The sequence below is a fragment of the Marmota flaviventris genome, chromosome 12 (assembly GCF_047511675.1).
Source record: "Marmota flaviventris isolate mMarFla1 chromosome 12, mMarFla1.hap1, whole genome shotgun sequence".
Classification (NCBI taxonomy): Eukaryota; Metazoa; Chordata; class Mammalia; order Rodentia; family Sciuridae; genus Marmota; species Marmota flaviventris.
The window spans coordinates 59,554,552-59,569,418 of record NC_092509.1 but is presented as its reverse complement, the minus strand read 5'-3'; the positions used below and the strand labels follow the sequence as shown (position 1 = coordinate 59,569,418).

Genomic DNA, 14,867 nt, shown 5'->3' with positions numbered 1-14,867 from the left:
ACAGAGGAAGGGGTTCTCCTCCCTCTCCAGGAAGAGGTCTGATGTGGCTCTGTAATCCCTTCAGCTGCTGGATTTCAATGCTTGTCTCTCATACCTAGGGGGAGACTGAACAATTTCGAAGAGCCTCCCAGACAATGGTCACTAGCCATTGCTGAAATCCTACTGGAACATTCCAGTCAGTCTTTGTAATTCCTAGACTCCATAAAGAAGATCATAAAAGGCCACTTGGGTTGGATATTAAAGATACCTGGATGAGAAATTAAAGTGGAGCTCCTTCCACAGAGTTTCTGTTTCCCTCACATGTGTTTAAACTAGAAAAAAAAATCCCAGTAGTTCTTCAAACTGTCTTTATCACAATCCCAACATCCTTAGCATTTGGGCCCAGAAGAGGGAGAGAAGCAGAGGGGGAGTGGGTGTCTTTCTGTCATTCTCAAATCTGACCCATTATTTCCATTTGTGCCTCACCTTGCAGATCGATGTCGGCGAGGAGGACATTGATGATGGATTCAGGAGGCTGTTTGCTCAGTTGGCAGGGGAGGTAGGTGTTGTCCCGAACTCGGTGTTGACGTAAAACAAAAGACAGTGTTTGTCCTCAAGGAGATATCAGTTGAAAAGGAGAGAGAAAACAAACTGAACAAAAGCCAAGAATAATTGTAAATATAGCTGGATTTCAGCTCACACCTCTTGTCCACGTCCTCCCCAAGACCTCTGCAGGCTGCCCGCGGCCTCTATTCTTGTGGCCAGCTCTCCTCTATGTTTGTCCTTCCTTAGGATTCTTGGATTCACCTTGAAGTTCTTTTATTTTCTTTGTTCCGTGCTGAGGCATGAAACTTAGCCCCTTATCCTTGATTTCTTAAACAAAGCATCGCTATGTGGGGGACTTGGGAGGATTTCAAGTCTCAAGGATAAAAGCAACTTTATAAGGGATGATTAGACTTCCTATTCTTAAAATAATTCCCCAGCCATGGAGGCCCACTATAAAGTTATCAACCAACCCTCTTTCTTCCGAACAACTCCCAAAACAAAATTTCCTCCCATGATGTGAAGGAATTTGGCTCTCTCCGGCATCCACCATCAAGCTCATCTAGTGCCCCTCTACCTAACCAAAGACTCTCATTAAAGTCCTAAAAACTATCATCTGTTCCGTGTTCCCACCTCCAGCCCCTCCCTCCTGGTTTCTCAAGGGAAGGGGCATTAAATTGAAGCACACGCATACACACCCAACACCCAGACAGGCAACCTTGGTTTTCAATGTTGGACTTGTCCCTCAGGTACACAAATATGTCTGACTGAACAGAGATACCTGAACCATGTCTGGAGAGCCATAGAGGAGGCACCAATTCTTGGAGACTGTGTTACCAGTTCTTGAAGCCTGAGGTTGAGTTTTAAAGCATGAAGAAGGCATGCTGGAAAGGAAGGAATAGTGTGCAAGAACTAGGTCAAAAAAGACCAGGAACATGATTCCTATAGCAAAAAAACAGTGACCTAGAGTGTGTTGTATAGTAAAATACCATCCAAAACAGGCTGGGCAGCTACTCAGTATAGATGGGGAATGCCGCACAGCCTCACCTGGGGCTGTTAGATGTGCAAACGAGACCTGCACAACGTGCTGCACTGGGCTTCGCCCAGCTCCCACAGGGAGCCAATAACATGCTCTGGTCACTTGTCCACAGGATGCAGAGATCTCTGCCTTTGAACTGCAGACCATCCTGAGGAGAGTTCTGGCAAAGCGTAAGTGTCCCTTCCTTGCAAATCCGTCATCTTCTCCTTCCCCTGTGGACACAAGAGACACCAGAATCCTGTCTCATGCATACAGTGGCAGCTCTGGCTAAAGCATCCATCTCTATTCCTATAGAAACATTGTTGCCATTCCCACCACCACCACTAAACAATTGAGTGGAGGAGGATTTGAGTGATGTGATTGAAAAAGGAAAAACGGTTTCCAGGGTCTAGAGATCAAAGAAGAAACCTACTTGTTTCCGCTGCTGCGTACTAGTTCTGTGATCTGAACCAAGTCATAACGCCTCTCTGATTTTCCTTTCCTTATCTGCAAAATAGACACATTAAGACTTGCTCTCTTACAAGTGGTCTTACATGAGGTAACATGTAGAAACTGCCTGGTGCAGAGCCAGCCCTCCATAGATGGTAGCTGTTATTACGTTTTTCTTACTGAAAGAGTGGAAACCAGAAAGCATTCTGGTGTTTCAGAATTCTCTGGATGATTCAGTGAGGAATCACTGGTTTAGTGACGACATCTCCTTGGGCCAGGATGGGAAAATAAATGGCCCGTCTTACATTCAAGTTAAGGAAAATGGATTATAAAGTCCCATCTCTCCATTTTGTATTTAAATGAGCTTCATCTAACCAGTTCCTTGCTGGGAGAAATGTCACTTCATTTGAGCCACTAAGCCAAGCAAATGACTTTAAGGCTCTGAAAATATCAGCCGTCAGCCCAGGCTAAAGGGCTTCTATAAAGAAAGAATAAAAAACTTGAGATACAGACTTAAGAATAAGATAGAGTTGTGGTTCCTAGACATCTTTTCAGCTTATTATTATTTCTTAGGGGAAAAATATAATCCAAGGATTGATTGTTCAGTTCCCCCTACTGTTGATCACCAATGGGGAAGAGGAAGAAATACGTCCCCACCCTGTCAAGCTATCCCCCATCAAATTATTAATAATTATGCTGTTTTCAATACAGTAGCAAAATAGACAACAGCGTTTTATACAATTTCACAAATTATAAATCTATAATTATAAATCATTAAAAAAGAATACATATATTTTCATATCCTGAACATCAGCCCTATGGATCATATCCAAATGTCTCATGGACTTCAAGGGTCATCATTCCCTCTGACAGCAGATTAGACGGCCACTTGCCTAACCCCATAAGATCAAAGTAAATCCTCCTTTTAGAGCCAGAGAAGGGTCCAGGGCCAGAAGGGTCTTCTGTCCCAATGTGTATGCACCTCCCAGGGACCATATAAACTGGCCCATGCCTTGTGTCCCCAGAACAAAAGGCCATTTTAGAGCATCTGTGATGCAGAGTGCTCACCAGGGAGAGCTGGGTGGCCAGAGCAGGGCTTCCCAAGGCTGGTCCCAGCCTATAGCCTCCCTCCTCCAATTTAGGGGGAGGACAAGAAGATGTGTTTATCCTTGAGGTTTTTGCCAGGCACAAGTGAGGTCACAGGGCTCTTCAGCTGTGTGGCTGTCATGAGCCCAAGGACACTGAAGCCTCATTGTTTCTGCACAGATGGAAGGCGGGAGGGATCAGGCCATGCTTGGTTCAGCCTGCCCCTGTCTGGGGAGCAGCATTTGCTCCACACGTGCCTCTAAGCCCAAGACCCTCCCCCTGCCTGCCTGGTGACTCCAGCCTCCTGCCCAAGGGCCCCACACACAGCCTTGTGCCCATACACAAGTAGGGGCTTGTGGCCAGGAGTGGCCACATCAAGACAGGTTAGGTTTCCAACATTTTACAAGGATATAACCCAAAGGTTGGTTCCTCCTCATGAAGTCTGTAAGGAACCAGAGTCATATTTGTGGCAAGGGTCTCATAGTGCCAACCACCAGTGAGACAGGACTCCCTTAGTAGGATGCAGTAGCTTCTGGAGAGCTTCCAGGTCCTCAGGTTTGTCGGCCAACTGGGGACACAGGCAGTCCATATATGGCCTGTAGCTGAACAGATGAAGCAACCCTCTTCCTCTCAGAGGTCACAGCCCACAGCAAACTCACATGCCCTCTGGATTTGGAGGCTTTTTCCCTGACCAGCAACCACAGGGGGCTTTCCATCTGTGTGCACTTTCCATCTATATGCTTCTTTTACTTACTTAAAAAGCACTTGAGGGCTGGGGCTGTAGCTCAGTGGTAGAGCACTTGCCTAGCACATGTGGGGCACTGGGTTCAATCCTCAGCACCATATAAAATAAATAAATAAAATAAAGGTATAAAAAATAAACAAGTCTATGTTCACAAAAATTCTTTTTTAAAATTTTTATTATTGGTTGTTCAAAACATTACATAGTTCTTGACATATCATATTTCATACATTTGATTCAAGTGGGTTATGAACTACCATTTTTACCCCGTTTACAGATTGCAGAATCACATCGGTTACACATCCACTGTTTTACATATTGCCATACTAGTGTCTGATGTATTCTGTTGCCTTTCCTATTCTCTACTATCCCCCCTCCCCTCCCATCTTCTCTTTCTACCCCATCTACTGTAATTCACAAAAATTCTTAAAAAAAAAGCACTTGAGCTAGACGTGGTGGTGTGCACCTGTAGTCCCAGCTACTTGAGAGGCTGAGGCAGGAGGATCATTTGGGTCCAGTTCTGGGCCAATGCAGAAACATAGTGAGACCCTGTCTGAAACCATTAAATAAAAATAAAAATAACAAGCACCTATTCAAACACCATTTTCCCACAGCAAATATACAGAGAAGTCTGCAGAAAAATATAACATAATCTCTGTATTGTCCCAGTATGGCAGCCACCTCCCACATGTACCCTCATGGAGTAATTTAAATGGCTATTGTGTGGGGGTCACAGAGAAAGGACATTTTCATTTTTGTGGAAAGTTCTGTTGTTGGACAGTGCTCTAAAAGATTTTGTTCATTTTGTCTTTTTAGGTCAAGATATCAAGTCAGATGGCTTCAGCATTGAGACTTGCAAAATCATGGTGGACATGCTGGATGTATCCTTTAAAGTGCCCCAAAGAACAGAGACTGGGAGTTAAAAATCTCACTCCAGAGATGTTCCAATGTATTACCTTCTCCCCATGCAAAATAGCCAGTCGCACCCTCCCAACTGGGGGGCTACAGTGGGACTGTCCTTAGCACTGAGCTGCCTTCCCAGGGAGACATGAAGAACCCCAGATGAAGGAAACTGAAGTGCCTCCCCTGCCTATCTCCATAAGCTCAGAGGGCGGTCAGCCAGTCTGTCCTGGGGCTGCTGCAGAGATCTCAACAGTACACCTGCCATACTCTGCCCAAGCAGCCTGGGTTGTTTCCTGAGTGACAGTATTCCCACTATTTCTCCTGGGAAAATGGTCCCTAAGCCATAATATTTCTGATATGAATCTATTTTCTTTGGTCAAGATTTTCTTCTAGATCTATAGATGAAGCCCACATCCAAAAGCATTCTCCTTCCCTTTTGATCTAGTTCCTTCCTAGGCCACCAAGAGCAATCCCAAGAGCAGACTAATCAGCTTCTCTACTTGTTTCTGAGCTTAGTGAGAATGATGGTAAGGTTCTGAAACATTTTATCTAGTACAATCATGGTGTGCACCCATTATGTAGTCCCCTCTCAAGAGGCCTCTTATAAATACTCCAAATAATGCTTTAAAAAAAAATGACAAGGGCTCAGCCATCTGAATCCATCTGCATATCATCCCATGGCTTATTTATAGCAGGATCTGGGGCCACCACAGTACCACCGGGTGAAAAGATCACCCAGGAGGTTTCTATCTTGCCCTTCCTCCAACCCTTTACATGGAGGGTTGGCAATGTGAAAAGCAGGAGAGGGATCCTTCTGCAAAACCTCTTTGTATATGTGCTGTGATAATCAGAAGATCCAGATAGGAGGACAAACCAGGTGACAGGATGCCCAAATGATGTCAGACTCCATGAGCTTTCCTTGACTGAAGGCAGTCGGATGGGAGTGGCAAGCTGGGGCTGAAGGAGTTCTACATTCTCTGGACGAAGATTCAGAAATACCAAGTATGATCCCAGGAGGGCTCCGGGAGGGCAGGAGGATCTGTGTCAGGGAACACTCTAGGCATATTCTTTAAGGTGCAACAACTCTTCTGGAGGGTAGAGGAATATCTCCAAGGGGTTGGGCCTTTATCTGTATGGAGGTCAGAAGGAGGACAGACTGGGCTGGACAAATGCAAAAAAACAAACAAACAAAACAAGGACTTTGCAAACTAAGTGGTCTATTCCAGCCTTGACTGGATTAGTGACAAGAAATGGGGTTGCCTAAAAGCCATTATCAAGGGTTTCCTGCAAAGGCTGTGTGGCCCTTTGTAGTTAGGCTTTGTGTCAGCTCAAGTACAAAAATTTCATGAGACAATGACCTGTGCCCATGATAATTGCCTAGCTAATTTGATGGGCATATTTCCAAACCTGCTCACAGAGAGAGGCAAAATACTATTAGCTATTTAAGGTACAAACATGGACAATTCTAGCAAGGCCAAACTAGAGGCCTGGAGAACTTCATCCCACTCTGTACATACTACAGTTTGCCACCTGTTTTTTGTTTTGGGTCATGGTTTTGATAACTATTTTCTTTCTTCCAGAAAATTTACCGGGAAATCGATGTTGACAGGTCTGGTACCATGAATTCCTACGAGATGAGGAAAGCACTAGAAGAAGCAGGTAACACTTCACAATCTAGCTCCTTCCCTTTGTTTTTTTCCACCTGTAGCATACTGAACATTTATATTACACCATGCAATATAAAGCTTGGTTGGTGAGTTATGACAAAAAGCAGGTTCGGGTCTAATACATACTCATCTGTTTCATTCTCCTCTTAAAAACTATTTGGTCAAATTAAATGCAGTCCCTGAGGCTCTGCCTTCAGTGCCTTTTGAATCCAGATTTCCTTCAAAGCAGTCTGGCAGGGCAAACAGGCAGGGCTAGCTCTTAACTGACCTGCCCCCATGCTCCTCCTTCCTGGGTAGAGTTGTTTAGGCAGAAATGGAATGTCTCAGCTCAACCCTTCCAAGAAGTCCCTAGTAGAACTAGACAGCAATAAATAGGACATAAGCTTGGGGTTAGACCAGCAGAATAGGAAACTGGTGTGCTTTAGGGACAAACATGACAAGAGGCTATGCACTCTGTTAACTGTGATGTAATGGTACAGGAGAGACTCCAAAGAACAGTGGTATAAATAAGATATACCTTTCCTTCAAGCCATCCAAGGCTGGGGTGGTGCCTTCTACTGTTAAGGCCCTTGGCTCTTCCTATCATGTTGCTTCATTAGCCACTAAGGCTCTAGGACACCTTGCTACCACAACCACAAACCACAAACAGCTTGGCAGAAGAGCTCTGTGCCTTTAAGGGCACACCCATCACTTCTGCTTACACATCCTATTGGCTAAAATTTAGTCACAAGGAAAGCTGGGAAATGCAGTCTTAATTCCAGGCAGCCATAGTCTCATTGAAAATGCATTTACTGTGGAACAAGGAAGAATTAATATTAGTTTACCACAAATTGTTTCTGCCACTTACATCCAGGATGAGACTGAGCTCCAAGCTGATTCAGAGCTAACTAAACAAACATGGAAAGGAAGCATGGTTCACAGCCTGTAGTAGCATGACAATGGAAAAAAGAGGCAAGAAAAATCTTATGCATTATTAAGGAAGCAAGCAAAACAACAGCAAACAGTTTGGAAACAAAAGAAACAAAGGTACTGGTTTTGCAAAGTAAAACCAGTCTCAGACTGGAGATGTAGCTCAGCGGTAGAGCACTTGCCTAGCACATGCACAAGGCCCTGGGTTCAATTCCCAGCACTGGGAAAAATAAATAAATAAGTCTCACATAAGAGCAAGCAGCCCAGAGACAAAAGTGATTGTAGTTGTAATTTGAAGTGTCATCTCAGTTCCATAACCTGTCTACAGAGCTACATGATGCAACCTAATATTTAGCAATGAGTTTGTTTGTTTGTTCACTTAACTTCAGGTTTCAAGATGCCCTGTCAACTTCACCAAGTGATCGTTGCTCGGTTTGCTGATGATCAGCTCATCATCGATTTTGATAATTTTGTACGGTGTTTGGTTCGGCTGGAAACGTTATTCAGTACGTGAACATTTGGGGAAATACTTATTTCAGTTCTTTGGGTACAAAAGCAGCTTTCTTTTCACCACAGTGCAGTCACCTGAACCAGAGACATGGTCTTTCCAGGGACTGAGAATAAAATTCCCTCTTTGTTAGCTTGGGGAAAGAGGAAAAAATGCTTGTGGCAGTCAATGAAATCAGCTGCCAAGTTGGGATGACTTGATCTCTGTCTTGGCTCACTTGCTTCTGACATCTCCTTTGTCTCCCTCCACAGAGATCTTTAAGCAGCTGGATCCCGAAAATACTGGAACGATAGAGCTCGACCTTATTTCTGTAAGTCAGCAGCTCACGCCAACCACCTCTCTCCTAAGGGGACTGGGGGAAGGCGGGAACAGAACGGCCTGTTCCTTGGATGACCTGCCTTTTAAAGTTTTATTATAAAAATTTTCTGGTCCTTTGGGGATAGGCCTGTAAATGGCTATCAATCAAATCCCACAGCGCACTGTTGTTATTGTTTCTCAACTGGCCTACTGATTTAGGAGTTCAAGAAAACACACCTGGCTCCCTCTTCCCATGAGCTTTGACTACAGCATAGCACAAGGTTAAGCTAAGAAGAGGGTGGCTGCCAGATCACTCTCAGAAAAAAGAACTGCTGATCCGTGTGTCTTAGAGAAGGTACTTATGTAAAGAAACCCTGTGGATGAAAGTTGCGTTTGGGGAAGACCTGTCATTCTCAGACCAGATCTATGTAAAATACTTTCCAAGAAAATTTTCTCTACTTCCTCCCCACTAAATTAAAGATTAAACTAGCAATAGTAAATAGGTTTGCCATGGATAATTATACATTGCTGGGTCTGGAACCCAGCAATGTCCATCTCTGAAACGAACATTAATCAAATTAAGTTGGTATGTCAATTTCACAAAAAGCAATGCCATCCTGATGATAGCTTTGAGGGAAAGAACCTTCTGTCCTCGGGATAGCTGAAGAAGCCAGGTGGGGTAACCATCCATTATCACAGGGCTCCAGTCTTCATTTCTCTGAACCTAGGGGAACAGAATCTGGAGTGGCACAGGCCCCAAAGGGATGTGGTGAGATGGCCAAGGTTGGGTGGGAATGGCACTGTCATCAATCCTATCCATGTGACAGAGAAGCAAAGTGTTACCAGGTCTAAGGGACGGGCAACCCGTCCCTTGAATTTTGAACTGTGGAAGAAGCCAGCAACCAAAGGGTTGTTTCACTGTGCTATAACGGATCATAAAGTGCCTTTATCCAACTGAAAATAGTTTAGCTGTTTACAAATCATGCCAACTTGCTTAAAACTCTATATTGCCTAGAAAATAACCCTGAGACTGTAAGTTAGAGAAGAGTAAATACGATTGTGACATAAACCATGCCATGTATTAGGTTCTGGAAACTTCTGGCCTCTTCTGGATATCCTGTTCTCCCCACCCCTGTCCACCTATCCTGGCCTGCCTCTTCAGTCCACTCCTTCCTCTTTCCTCTGAGCACATCTTACCCACTGGCTCTTATCCCTTCTCAAGAGATCCCTGGGGATCCCTGCCTCAGTAGTCTTGCCAAGGAGGAACTGTGTCCAGAAAACCTCCCTCTCATTTGCTGTGATTTTCAGCCTTGGCTGCAAGTTATGTCACTGAGGGGCTTTGTATATCCCAGACCATATCATCCCAATATAGACCTAAGGTTGAAAACCACTGGTTTCTGGATATCCACTCCCTGACAAACTAACTTCTGATGTGATGTTCCAAGACAGAGATGTAAAAATGCTAGTATAATATTTGCATTTCACTCAATGCATTTAGTCCATTCTGCAGTGACCATCTGATTCAAATAACACAGTCGCTGGACCTGTACAGAGCTGGCTAGATTCAAGAACTTAGGTAGAAAAATGTTAGTACACTGATATTTTAGTTCTTGCTCAGCTTTTCTGGTATAACAATCTTCAACAATAATCCAAAGGGCTTAAATAGCCTTTAAGTTTAAAAATGCTTAATGAAATAATTTGTTTTTCTTCTTCCCACAGTGGCTCTGTTTTTCAGTACTTTGAAGTCATAATTCATCTACCTGAAGACTTCTCATGGGAAAAAAAAATCAGCCAAGGACTACCAGACAAAAATTTTGTATCTGGACCTTGAAGTTATGGGAACATTTACTTAAACTGATGATTATAGCTGAAAAATACTATTTGAGATAGCAAAAACTTTCACATATCAAAGTAAAAGATTTGCATATCATTATCCTACAGGCAAGTGAGTCACTTAACCCTTGGTAAGCTAAAGGAAAGCTTTAAACTTGTAAATAGTATACACTTTTTACTTTTACACACTCTCCTGTTCATAGCAATATTAAATCAGGAAGAAAAGCAGCTGAGCAAACATAAGTCAATCTCAAAGGCCACAAGGCCCTTGCTGGAAATATTTAAAGCAACTTCAAGTTTTAAAATGCAGCTGTGCTATCTACCAAACAGCAGCCCAGAGCCTGCCATTTCCCTAGAGCGAACCAGATATAGGGTGCATCATGAAGTCGTATTTACTCTCGTGGCATCTAAAGACTCTAGGGGAAAAAGCTTACCTCCATCATTTGGGTTAAACAAGAGACAGGTTTTATATAATATTGATTGGTAACAGTGAGTCGTTCTTAAACTCAAGTCCTTGAGCATATTTGGCCTTAATTAAGGAGTTAGTCTTCTAAATACTGAAGGGATTCTCTACTCGTGACCATCTGAAGCAGTGTGCCAAAACCACGCATCCAGTTTGCAAACTGTCAACGATAAAGGACAAAACAAGCCGTTGGCCACCTCGAGAAAGTTTATGTACTTCATTGCTACTAGTATGTGCATCGGGTTAGGGAGGACCCTGCTGAGCAGCTCTTGTGGAAATGACGCAAGCTGGTTTCCTGGCTTTGGCCTCGGGAAAATGTTAGCAACATTATAAAAATATTGCCTCTGTTGCCTTATTGCCTTCCAAATGTCCTGTTAAATAAAGAGTTGCCCCATGCAGTCACACCATGCTGTTCCTTTTCCCTCCTGGAGGGTGGTCCTAGTGGAATGGGGTATGGACCTACATAATTATAGCTTGTTTCTGCTTAAGTGAGGAATATTACCTCTTGTAAATGCACATACTGAGAAGATATCTTACCTGTAATTAAATTGTAGAACTATACAATATTTTAAAAATCAGAAACTAATACTTTGACCATGAAGGGCAGCTCTAATTTCTACAGCTTGCTGGTCTTTTTTAAGGAGGCACAGACTTGTGTGCCTTTCTGGAAGTTCCCTGCATTAGCTGAAAGCCCAGTGTCACTGTGGCCAGCAGTGACTGGTGTAGGGAGCTGAGAAAATAGGCAGATTATATCACTGGTCAGCTGCCACGGATCCTTGGGAAAGATGTGCGATGACTCAATAGGCAAATGCCATCTAATACTTCCTGAAAAGGTGAGTCAATAGATTTCCCAAACTCAACTCCAATGCACTGAAGTTCTTCCTACTTGCCGAGTGGATCTTGCTGGCCACTTGGGGATTAGAAAACGTGGGTATAATCAAAATACACCAGGGTGTGTAGTTTTTCTGTTTAGCAGCACAGTTTTCAGGACAGAAATGATAGGGGAGGGGTCTTCTGATTAGGTACAGAGTGGGGCAGAGGGCAGGCCCCCACCAATCAGCAGAGGCTATACCAAACCTGGACTGTGATGGAGAACACGCCCCTCTTGCTGGACTTTCATCTGGAGAGCTGACCCAGTGGACTTTACCATTTTAGTTGCAATAAGAGATAAGGTTTAAAAAAGAAATAGGGCACGTGCTTATCATAGCCAACTTAGAAAAGACTAAAAATGGGGGCAAATTGACCAAGCATCCTGAGTTTTCTCACCTAAGATTTGTCAATTTTGTCTATTTTACAGGGGGGGAAATTATAAACAAAGTAAACCTTCCCTTTCTGACCCTGTACAAACTCACCCTGAATTAAACCCTCATTAATTGCAATACCAGGCCCACCTCAGCCCCGCCATCAACTACACTCGCTCCCTGTCTTCAGTTTCTTTTCCTACAGTAAACGCACCTATGTGCTTTCCACATCCCAAAGAACATAGCCTACTCCCACCCCTCCATCTTTCCTTCAAACAAGCATCCTGAGTGGTTGCCCATACTAGACCTAGTTCTCTAGTTGTTTCTCATCGATCCCTTCACCTGGTACAATGGGGCTAAATAGCCTTTCACTTTTTAAATCCACTTTTTTTTTTGCCTTTAAAAAAATTTATTCATTTTAGACAAATAAGACAGTAGATTATGTTTTGACATATTATACACACATGGAGTATAATTCTGACCATTTACTTCCTAATGTCAAATACTACAAACACCTACCAGTCCCCCATCTCTCTGGGCCTTTCTGCTACTTTTAACTCCATTCTCTATTCCCTGAATCGAGAATCTGTATTCTCCAGGTTTTCTTAATGTCTGCTTCTCTGGCTAACTCTGATGACTCCTTTCATGTGACAACACCAGGCCATCCTTCTCTGCCCCTAAGTAAAATTCCTCAATGGCTCCAAGGCCTTTAGGACCTAAGCATAATCTTTAGTTTATATATCCCCGCCCCCGCCCCCCCCCCCCCCGCAAGGCATGGTCCACTCTCCAGTTGGTTTACTCCTCACCATTTGCAAAAATCAAAAAATTCCACTATCATAAAAATATGACATTATAGTAAGACTATAATATATATGTATATTATTAATGTATAATAGTATACATTATTATATATCTGAAAAACATTGACACATGTTCATCAGATAATTGAATAAATTACACAATGGAGTATTATGTAGTCATTAAAAACCCTGTTGATACTTATACAATGTCAAGCATAAAACAAGACATAACTGCTTAACAGTATGCTCTCGATAATTCAAGAGAAAAAAAATTCATTGACAAGACTACAAAGAAACACAACCAAGTGCAATAGTGCCTCTAAAGTGGCCTTTCCCCCCTTTATAACTTTTCTATATTTTTTCTATACTTTGATATTTTTTAAAAATATTTTTTAGTTGTAGTTGGACACAATACCTTTACTTATTTATTTTTATGTGGTGCTGAGGATTGAACCCAGGGCCTCGCACGTGCTAGGCAAGTGCTCTACCGCTGAGCCACAATCCTAGCCCTATACTGATATATTTCTATAAGCTTCAATAAGGATACTTTGATAATAAATTAAAAACCAAAATCAGAAAATAAAACAAATGTTCTAAATTTAGGATTAAGGAATATAAAACTGAGATTATTATTGTTTCCTGGTTTTCACATCTTCCTTTTCCATACATTTGTATAATTCTTTTGGGGGTGGGTACCAGGGATTGAACCACTGAGCCACATCCCCAGCCCTTCTTTATATTTTATTTAGATATAGTGTCTTACTAAGTTGCTTAGAGCCTCACTAAATTGCTGAGGTTGACTTTGAACTTTAGATCCTCCTGTTTCAGCTTCCTGGGCTGCTGAGACTACAGGCATGCACCACTGCAGCTGGCTGCATAATTCTTTAGTTTACCAAGCACTTCTCATATAGTACTTGGTATGATTTCCCTTTCAGCTCTGAAGTATGCATGAGATAGGTGGGCTCTTGGAGAGACTGACTAGACCTTGGTAATGGAGACCCAGATCTTCAAGCATAATTAACCATGCATGTCTCTTTCACTAGATGAATAAAAGCTCCAGTGTATATCTGTATCAGATCAAGTAGGACAAAAACACAAATGTCACCAGATTCAAACACAATGTACCCACAACTGATTTATAGTTAGATTGTTTAACCAAAAGGAAACACTCTAAACTCCAAATAATAAATGGTTGACATGAGATCTGACTTTCACAAAAGCTTGCCTGAGAACCTGTACATTTCTTCCCAGGAAAATTATATATATTGTCAAGAGCTCAACCCTGGGCAGGTGACTTGTCTCAAGAGGTATGAGGCACCTGTGCCCTGCTTTTAGAGTGTGATACCTCTGCTCTCCTTTAATAAATTTTTGCTTGTGCCTTGCTTTTGATACATCCTGAAATTCTTTTCAGCAGCTGTCAGGAACCTGTCTCGGTTGAATCGAGGTCCCACTGCCTCCTCGAAGGGACCTCCTCAGACTCCTGTCAGTGACAATCAAAGGCAATGGCATTAAACTCCATTGTATCTATCAGGAAAATAAGGCACAGGATGATCAAGTGTCCTGGGCACGGTCATTTAATGGATTAGTTAAGTCCAGCAGCCCAGTTCTAGATTGCATGTTGAATTTATTTCCTATTGCTATAATAGCATTTAATACAAATTATTTTAAAAATAATAATAATGCACAGTTCTGTAGATCAGAAGTTCAACCCCAGTCCCATCAACACTTTCCTTCTGGAGGGATGGATTCATTTCCTGGCAGGCCTATGCAAGTTGGCAGAGTCCAATTCCATGTGGCTAAAGGACTGACCTTCCACATTCCCTAACTCATGATCCCTTTGAAGAGAAGGGTCTCTTCTTGGGAGACCCTTGGGACTCCTGGCTTCCTCTTCTACTTTCGATGGCTCATATGATTACACTGCCCATTGGAAAATTTACCTGGCTAATCACCCTATTTTAAGGTTAGCTGATTAATGAACTTATTTAAATCTGAAAAGTCCCTCACAACAGTACCTACATTGGTATTGGGTTGAATTACCAGGGGACTATGATGCTGGGGGAGGGGAGGCATTTTTAGAATTTTTGCCTACCATGTATATTTTAGAAGTTTAGTTCATGTTGTTATTTTTTTCTTCATTTCTCTGAAGGATGTGTGTGTATGGCTTTCATCTATTCCTTGTTAGAACTTAGCTATTCATAAAAAAATATTAAGAAAAATGACCATGGTTTTTCATTTGTGTCTTCTCTTTAATTATAGATCCAGTTGGGTATAATAACATATGCCTGTAATCCCAGAGACTTGGGAGGCTGAGGCAGGAGTTCACAAGTTCACAGCCAGTCTTGCAACTTAGTGAAGCCCTAAACAACTTGGAGAGGCCCTGTCTCAAAATAAAAAATAAAAATGGCCATGGATGTAGCTAAGTGGTAGA

At 42.6% G+C, this 14,867-nt stretch overlaps 1 protein-coding gene across 1 annotated transcript in view; it reads left to right on the top strand.

Annotated features, from left to right (window-relative positions):
* Capn2 (calpain 2) overlaps window positions 1-10,800 on the top strand; it is a 52,810-nt gene extending 42,010 nt beyond the window's left edge. The window contains exons 14-21 of the mRNA XM_027934712.2: window positions 473-538; window positions 1,674-1,731; window positions 4,635-4,699; window positions 5,655-5,723; window positions 6,302-6,380; window positions 7,687-7,803; window positions 8,057-8,115; window positions 9,822-10,800. Of these exons, the coding sequence (XP_027790513.2) occupies window positions 473-538; window positions 1,674-1,731; window positions 4,635-4,699; window positions 5,655-5,723; window positions 6,302-6,380; window positions 7,687-7,803; window positions 8,057-8,115; window positions 9,822-9,845 (537 nt within the window). The 3' untranslated portion in view covers window positions 9,846-10,800. The remainder of the gene's footprint in view (window positions 1-472; window positions 539-1,673; window positions 1,732-4,634; window positions 4,700-5,654; window positions 5,724-6,301; window positions 6,381-7,686; window positions 7,804-8,056; window positions 8,116-9,821) is intronic.
* The last annotated feature ends 4,067 nt before the right edge of the window (window positions 10,801-14,867 follow it).